At 37.8% G+C, this 9,126-nt stretch overlaps 1 protein-coding gene across 10 annotated transcripts in view; it reads right to left on the reverse strand.

Moving 5' to 3' along the window:
• Nucleotides 1–8,294, reverse strand: part of RGS22 (regulator of G protein signaling 22) — a 63,754-nt gene extending 55,460 nt beyond the window's left edge. For 3 of the 10 annotated variants that reach the window (XM_061373238.1, XM_061373236.1, XM_061373233.1), the window contains exons 1-3: nucleotides 8,017–8,292; nucleotides 7,324–7,352; nucleotides 4,737–4,799 (exon numbers count right to left, since the gene is read on the reverse strand). In XM_061373238.1, the coding sequence (XP_061229222.1) occupies nucleotides 4,737–4,799; nucleotides 7,324–7,352; nucleotides 8,017–8,041 (117 nt within the window). In that variant the 5' untranslated portion in view covers nucleotides 8,042–8,292. Of the gene's footprint in view, nucleotides 1–4,736; nucleotides 4,800–7,323; nucleotides 7,353–8,016 lie in introns of all 10 variants that reach the window. The other 7 variants (XM_061373241.1, XM_061373240.1, XM_061373235.1 and 4 more) reach the window with 3 other exon arrangements.
• Nucleotides 8,295–9,126: the final 832 nt, after the last annotated feature.

The raw sequence follows: 9,126 nt of genomic DNA on the forward strand, positions 1-9,126 counted from the left end.
AAGCATAATAAAAGAAGAGGTAAGTCCTGACCTCCTTAACTCATCCCAGCCACAAAAATAAAATGATAATGTTAAGAGAAAAAAACTCAAATGGGAACAGAAAAAAAAAAAAAAGTGTGATTTCTTGTAGATAGCATTTTCCCAGTTACAGTACAGGAGAGAGGATCAGTCAATCCATTTCCCTTATGGTATGTGAAGAACTTTGGAGCAAAACACACGATCTAACCATTCCAACACATTACAAGCCACAAAAAAAAAAAAAAAAAAAAAAAAACCAAAAAAACCTGTTCAATACCCTGTAGTGAACTTAAAACCTTTTCCACAGAAGCCAAGACCTGTAAAATCATACAATGTTTCACAGGACAGTAATGAGAGAGATTTATAGCACCAGCAATATTCTAGGTCATTGCAATAATGATGAATCTCTTCAGTGAAGATGCCTGTATCAATGAGTGGGTGATAACCTACACTAGGAAGGAAGGGGAAAAAGTCATCCGTGCCAATCTAATATACTAAGAAATATCTTTCTTACCCCACATTTGGCAAGTGCTTTGGCTTTTTACAGACAAGTAAAATACACTAAGGAAAGACTAAGTGTATCATTCTCTCTCTAGTTTGGGCCAATTTTTGATCCTTTGAAGATGGAAAGGGAAAACTCCAGAGACAAATTATACCTCAAGATGTTAAGAAAAAATAAATATGGTTTGGCAGGAGGCTTGAAGCTTGGGATTCATACATTATCAATTTAACACAATAAATAGGATCAACAAGGACTTGAGAATACCAACAAATAAGAAGTCTGCTGATTTTGCAAACTGTTTCACTCAGAAAATTCTCCCCTTGAACTCAGTACGAACAATGTAACTCAGTTTGGTAACCTCAGCTTCAGAAAAAATCTTTAAGCAAACAACAAAAAGCTGTTTTCGTATTGTAGTACAGCAATACTATTAAAGAAATAAACCATTGCATATACATTATTTACAACAAAGAAATTTAACTGTCAAATGCACATTGAATATGGTTTCAGCTGAAGAATAAATAGAATATATAATTCTGAAACCTGAAGTTATACACTTAACTGAAAGGAAAGCAAATTTCTCTCAGTCCTCCCAAAACAGAAACCAAAACAGCATCCATCACCATGTTACCAGGATGTCAGGCGTATAAATCTCACTGTTCTCTGCTTTAACAGTTTTCAGCTATACTTAACTTCAGATACAGTTAAGAAAGTGTAAATACGTTCACTACATCCCACCCCAAATAATGTAGTTAGATCCCAGGAGAAATAGAATGACCACAGCTTGGCTGCCTCTTAGGTTAAGACCTTGAAAGGGTGGGAATTAATAAAGACCTCATCCAGGAGCTTTGCCAAAACTTCCTTAAGACAGGTATGTTTGTATCATAATTAAATGTCAGTAAGAGTCCAGACCAGGAGAGAATTTGAGCAGCTCTATGAAGTATCTGGAAAATTCACACTGCAAATGGTCAGTGGCAAATCTCCCATTGACTTTAATGAGTCCAGGATTTCCTTTCCATTGATGAGTAAGACACAGGTCACAATTACATATCACAATCTAATTAACATTTTGAATAAACCCACTATCAACAAGTAAAGGAAAAAAAGTAAAACATGCTTCTTTTGCTTCCTTGAATGTCAAAGATATCAAACAAGTTCTAGTCCTGAGTCTCAACATAATATGCATGTGGGGCCTTATTTATGTAAAGCCTTTTTAAGGGAGGTTGTATTGGCACCTGCAGCCTCCCTCCACCCACCTGGAAAAGACAAGAGGAAATTAATGAGCGTGCACTGATGTTTTGAATTGATGCATTGATGCATCGAATTAGTCACAACCATCTTCAAAACAGAGAAGGCCTGGAAATATACAGCACAGTGGATTGCTTTTTGCTTTCTGCCCTTTCCATCTTTTGCTACTTTGTAGATCAGGGCTGTTTCTGCTCTTGAGAGCACTAAGTTTTTGGGACCATTCTGTTTTCCGAAAGACCAATTAACTCAAACTTTATTACTTGGGCCTTAATTGTTTTCAGAATCATCACCTGCACCAAATCCTGGTCCTGATTACTCAGCAGAGAGCTTTTATAGTGAGAACAATTTCAAAAGAAGTAGTCTTCAAATCTGAAGCTGATGAAACTGTGATCACTTGGTAGCTTTCTGCTGCAAGCAAAACCCACAGCCATGGTTTGCCACCAAAAGTGTCATCTCCTGAATATGCTTCAACTGAGGTACAGTTAGCACTTTTGTTGCTAGTGCAACTCCCTGAGTTTGCAAAGAGGAGGAGTGTGTCTTCACCAGGATCAGTGGTAACTGGAAAATGAGGAGGTAAGGCCCCAGCAGGGACTTGGAGTAGAACAAGTAGCAGTCAGCTTGCAAAGTTCAGGATAAATAAGTTGACATCACTGCACATTCTTACTGAAGCCTCCAACACTGAGTTGGACGGCCATTCTTGACTTCTGAATTATCATTCCTGGCTTCTGAATTTTCATTCCTGGGTGAATGTATTAAAACTGGATGTTTTAGATCCGTGAATAAAATATTCAAATTGTAGGGATGCCTATCAGGCTAGAAATGGAAGTGTATCCTTGCCAATGTTTCTCTCAAATCTTTCATTTTAGATTAGTTACTAAGGAAGGTGTAACTAGTTTGTGTGTCACATAATTGGTTTCTGCTATTGTGAAGTCATTGTACTACTGGCAACAAGTGCCCTCATGAGGGTTTTTGTATTATTTTATCTTTCATAAGTATTTTCTGTACAAAGTATCCTTCATTAGAGTATATAGAGCTTTGGAGTACCTAGATATTCATGTCAGATTGTATTGAATATTATTATAACAACAGGATCACTTAAAGGATATACTGTAAATCAAAGCAAAAAAAAAAAACAACCACCCACCCAATCTGCTGCTGCTACAGCAAGTCCCCAGTAATACAATTTTCCATACACTACTGGTGCATTATAAATCAATGCAGAGGCAGTCCCTTAAAATAAGCATATGCTACCCCTGATTTCTGGTATCAAGTCACACAATATTTTCAGTTTAACTTGTTGCCTAACTACTAGCACACCTGGGTAATACTGTTCCCAGGCAACTGCATATAAATACAACAAGAATAAAGCAATGGGAATTTCAATGTGGTGTTTTAGTAGAAGCCTTTTGAGAAGGAACCTGGGAATATAAGGTATTCAAACTACAGAACTCAAGGCATTAATAGAACTTAATCCTGAAGAGGGTAAATCCTCAGGAAAAGGTCAAAGAAAATGAAAACATTTATGAGAACAGTACAGATAAAAGTAGCTAATAGAGCATGCTTTCATGAAGATATGTCAATATATAGAAAAGAGACCATGTGTCATCTTAGAAACCTAACAAGATTACCAGCATAAAACAGTGTTTACTCAAGAGTGTCTGTAAACTCTTTTCTGTGGGCTTCCAGAGCGGTCAGGAATGCCTGGACAATCACTGTGGTTCAGAGCTGCTGAGCTGCGCCAAGACTAGGGGCTGAGGAGCCCTCTGAGGCCAAGGAGAATTTTGGCCTCTAATAAACGTTCTGAGATCTGTGCACATCCAGGGAGACCCAGAAACTAAGCAAGCTGAACTTCTTACCCACTCCATCCTTTGTGATTTGGGGAAAACTTGAAGCATAGTTTCCAAATAAGCAGCAAAGGCATGGAGGATGGTATTCCTGTGCTAGGAACAATCTGGCACAAGGAAGGAGGCCTGGGTTTAAAAGCTATGTAGTTAGGCTTGGACTTAGACAGATATTCTAGAACAGCTGCAAGGGGGGGGGGAGGGGGGGTGGAAGAACAAAAACCAGCCCTTTCACACACATTTTCTTCCATCTGTGTCTCCCTAGCTTTGTAAAAATTATTCTTAGGAATCTTGCAATGTGGTGAAAGTATGAAAAGGCTGAGCTCCTCAGGGAAGTCAGTATCACTGCTGTGCACAAAACCCACATTCTGATACAGAGTTAATACCTCCAGATTTTATTTTAAGGTAAAAAATAGGTATGTAGAGTCCATTCTGCCATCCTTAGTTCTGCAAATCTCATTATGTGTACTTTTACACAAATCTGTCATGTGGCTTAGAGAGCACATCTGTGTCTAGTTCAGTTTGGTAAGCCTGAATCGTAACAATTTATTCTAATGGTGGCTACACCGTAGTCTTAAATTCAAGGAGCATCAAAAAATGTACTGCCCCTTTCTAATGCTGGTGGTGGTTCCTACCAAGCAAATTGCAGAAGTAGGTGTTTGTTTTCACAGTACAGGCTGTTGGACTGCAGTGCTTTGGGAGGGGACAGGCCATGGGACAGCTCTGTCACAGATTAGACCCCACAGGAGCCATGAGTTACGCTGTGGAAAGGTCTGTGCCACTTTGAAGGAGAATAGGGATGTGAGGTATGGAGATGGAGAGAATGGGAATAATCAGGGCCAAGACTATTAAAATGAAGTTTTTTCATTTCCTGTCTATATTATTTTAGTGCGCCGTGATTTAAATATGTTAACTTGCAAGACAGTATCTGTCCCCAGAAGTGCAGATACTGTGTTATTTTTCTTGACACTGATAATAACATTAAACAATAAGAGTTGCTACCATTAAAACACAGATTTATTGTATAAGTCATTTAACTACCCAGTAGAAAAGTGCAAAATATTCTAAGCTGGATTAATCTTAGTAAGGTGTTTCTTATGTTTTGCAAGGGATTTCTGTAAGGTACTTACCGGAAGACTCAAAAATTCATTAAAGTATTCCACAAGCATATCATCTGTGGCTAAGAATTCCTCCTACAGAGAAATAAAACCACAAAGCAAAGCTTGTACTAACGTGCACTAACATGGTTTGAATGCACTATTGCCTCAATGTTTTTTCCATGAGATATGACATGGAAACTTTTGCAAAATGTTGTTTCCCACTTTTGAGAATATAATCATTGCATTGTTGTTATATTCCAGCCATTGCACACTGCTGAGGCCCTTAGCAATTTAAAAAACACACATGAAAGTAAATCCTTTGCCAAGAAATTTACAGATAAAGCCTTCATAAACCCAACAGCTTCTAAGTGCTGGAAATCTGCTCATTTACATTTGAAAAAATGTGCATTAAGCTAAGAGTCTAGAAATTACCAATATTAAACCTTTCTCTCTTGCATCTGGGAAGAAGAGGAGTCTAAACATTCACTAGAACCTGCTTCTGCTTCCACACTGCTGCTTGGAGATGTTTTGGCAGATGTTTGGAAATAAAAGGGAGGTCACTGATCTATAATTTGGCTCACCAAGCAAGCAGTGTATGTCATCTCTTTGACAGAACTGGGATGTTTCCTGTTGACCTCATCAGAAGTAAAGAATACATCTGCATGTGGGTTTTGTACCTGTTCTGACCCCTGCATTATAAATCCTGCTAATCAGAGTAAAAAACTGCACAGTAGAAATCAATGTTTTTTGCTGCTGACAAATCACGAAGCCCCCATTTCCATTCAATGGAAGACAAAAGTAGAACATTATTTCATTGGTCTTCAGAAATCAGTCTTCAATATAATGAAGACTCCTAAATGTTTGTAACAGTTTCAGATTCTTGAATATTCTATTATTTCTGTCTTGCAACACAAGGAGAATTCACCTAGATCAAATGTATTTACCAATATCAGCAAAGGTCTTGTGACACAAATCCTTTTTCTCTGTAAGTTAAAAGTGTTTGTCTGGCCTTAGTCTGACAACATTTATTCCTTGGCATTTGTGATTGCTGCTAGGAGTGATACAGGACAGGCAAGCTAGCTCACGCTTATTCCTGGAAGATACTGACAACACTGAAAGCAATGCTTTCTGCATTACAGAGATGGTGGGGTTTTTGGGTCACAGGACCATGGTCCAATGCACTTGCAGTACCGTGGACCTAAAGATGTTAGGGCATTGATTAAACAGGAGAATTTACCAAAGTGTCTAACCCAAAGCATTTTGAAGTCAACAGAAAACCCTCTCCCTAATGTCACTAGGCAATCAATCAGACCCAGAAATCTCAATTCAGCAAGTGTTAACATAATTAATAATAACAACAGCAAAAAAAAAAAAAAAATCTAAACAAGCTTCAGTGTGCCTCATGTTTGATTTGGGCAATGCACAATTAGATTTGACACTGATAATTGATAAGCATCAATCTGAAGACAGACAGATATGATAATACCTCATGAAAATATCATTTCAAAAGACTTACTCAAAGCAACTCATTTATTACTGGCTGAAGTATAAGCTCCTTAAGAATATACAGGTAACATGTGTTTTTAATTTGCTAAGGATATAATTCTCCACAGTCCCATATAACAGCAAGAAATGTAAACACAGTGGTTGATTAATCAATAAAATGTTTATGATCTTTTTAAAGCAAGCTTTGCTACTTACTGATCTTACTGCATCTATGCACAATACACTGTCCTCTGGTGCTTGAAGGGTTTTTTTGTCATCGGTCTCATTTTCATTTGGAAGCATAGTTGCACTTACATATTCACACGTTCTATGTTATCAAGTCCAACCATTAACCTAGCACTATCAAGTTCACCACTAAACCATGTTGTTAAGTGCCACGTCCACACTTCTTCTAAATACCTCCACGGATGGTGACTCCTTCTGAAGGTATTTACCACTACAAATAAGTAAGTATGGAGTACTGAGTAATTTCATAGTATTTTCTCAGACAAAAAAAAAAAAAAAAGTTTTAAAGACTAACTTTATTCTTGGGGAGGGGGTATTGTTTTTATTCTGAATACTTAGTTTATTCTTTATTTACCACTTCCCTGGGCAGCCTGTTTCAATGCTTTACAGCCCTTTCTGTGAAGAAATTTTTCGTAATACCCAATCTAAACCTCCCCTGATGCAACTTGAGGCCATTTCCTCTCATCCATTGCTTGTGTCACTTCAAATAAGGTAAAACAATAGAGTAACAAATAAGGTAAAAAAGGCAAACAACAGAGAAATTCTACAATGAGCTATGAGCAAAGAGCAGAAAAGATAAATAAGATTGTTAAACCTGTTATGTCAAAGATTCCAGCTCATGATTTCATTCCTTCATCATATTTCACTTTCTTTTTCATTTCCATCCTTCTTCTCCATAGTTTCCTGTTACTTTTTACTTTCTAATTATTTTCAAACTAAGTATTTTTTTTTTTGTCTGAGAAAAATACCAAGAAATCACTCAGTACTCCATACTTAGAGGAAAGAACTGAGAAATCAGGCAACAGTTTCCAAAAATGTGTTTTGCTTTTTGTGTTCTACAGTTGCATAACAAAATGAATCATCAAGCTTTATAAAGCATACTTACAAACACTTCTTCTGTTATACATGGAGGCTCTGAAATACAAAAATGAAGTATCATGTTATTCAAGTAATACAGTCAAGCTTGTTCAACTATGATTACTGAACAGAAACAAAAAGTAGTGAGGCATGACAACCTTCCTGGATATTTTTAAATAAAATAACTTAGCCTGAGGAAATAAAATAAACTCTAAGAACATGCAGTAATGTTGACCCATGTATAAAAAGGATAAAAGTATTAAATAAAAAATCTACCACAAGAATGATTTAAATATAATTCAAGTATCATTTAACTTGATTATTTCTCATACATATCAGTTAACTTCTTGTCAGCTTTGTTCTGCAAAATTGATTACTAGAATCTTGCTGGTTTTAATGAAAATATAGATTTCTATGACACTGTGGGAGCCTCTAAGAGCAAATATTATGAATCATATGATAAAATTTATAAAAATGTGGTTGGTGTTCCCAGATATCAAAATCCCACTCATTCTAGAAGGGTATTCTGCTTTCCGTGATTACATCTGAAGGGAATAAAGTTCTGTTTTGAGATTAAGGAATTTTACTGAATTTCAACCTAGCAGTTCAAAATCCCCTCATTTTGTATCATCATCTCCGTACCTAAGGCAATCACCCTAGGGTCAGACCCTCTGTCTGACGTAGTTTCAGTCCATCCCCCTGCCTGGGAAGCACTACATACCAGTGGTTAGCCTCTTCGACTGCATCCTGGATCTACACACGTAAGGGCCAGCACCCACACCTACAAGATTACAATCTCATTTGCAAAGGCGAAATCCTTGACTGCAGACCAGAAATAGAAGCTGCAGAGTTCCTGGACCTGGCTGGTGAGTGCTGGTCTGCACCAGGGCAGCCTGCCTCTGCTGCATGTCTCCCAGCAAAGTGGGGTTGCTATGACACTGTAAACAATGCATGGGGTGAGCTGAGCAGTAAGCAAATACTTCTCTTGCTGATGCAAATCTCCCTGAAGCAGACTTGGATATCAGGCATACTGATGATACGGTCCCAAAAGAGATGCCTGTGAACTAGTAATTTCAGGATGCTTGTAGCAAGAATAGAAATTAAATGCTCTTTTCTTGACTGACCTAGGCAGTTCTTAGTCCACAATGATATCTTCTCCTACATAACCAAAACTCTCCAGCCACATGGGATTTTGCCTTAAATCCCCAAACATATGACTAATGACCAATGAATTTACATCATGTATCAAATAATTCTGCATCCACACATATACAAACAGCCCAACAGTGATGTGCTAGAAACACAACCTGCAGCCTTGGTAACAGCCTTCTTTGCTTCCTCCTGCTGCCAGGGCCCAGAAATCCAAAGACAGCTACATGTTCCCACAATTAGGGAAAAGTTTATAATTAGGCCAGGAAGAAGGAGAAAAGACATTAAAAGACATAGAATAGTTAGTTTCTTTGTTGGCTTGAGAGGGTACTCCAGGATATAAAAAGTCACATTTCTGTTATGGTCAGCAAAAGCTAAATACGAAGAAGGAATTCAGGTTCCTATATGAGGATTTCAGTAGAATTTAGGTGTTCCACAAGTGGGATCTGAAAAACACCCTACCGAGCAAGTCTGTGATCCTAGAACTGAACAAATGCTTCAGGCTTTTTTTGCATGCAAGTTCCCTCAAAGATTCTGTTCTATTGCGATTATGAAATGTTTCAAATAGGTATACTTAATGTATATGAAAGAGGAATAGCATGACAAGATAGCCCATTGTCGTGGTTTAAACCCAGATGGCAATTCAACCATGCAGCCCTCGCTCACTCCCCTACCCTTTCCT

This window comes from Neopsephotus bourkii, unplaced genomic scaffold, assembly GCF_033783945.1.
Source record: "Neopsephotus bourkii isolate Nb327-2 ecotype Australia unplaced genomic scaffold, CSIRO-AGI_Nbou_v1 NB_1630, whole genome shotgun sequence".
Lineage (NCBI taxonomy): Eukaryota > Metazoa > Chordata > Aves > Psittaciformes > Psittacidae > Neopsephotus > Neopsephotus bourkii.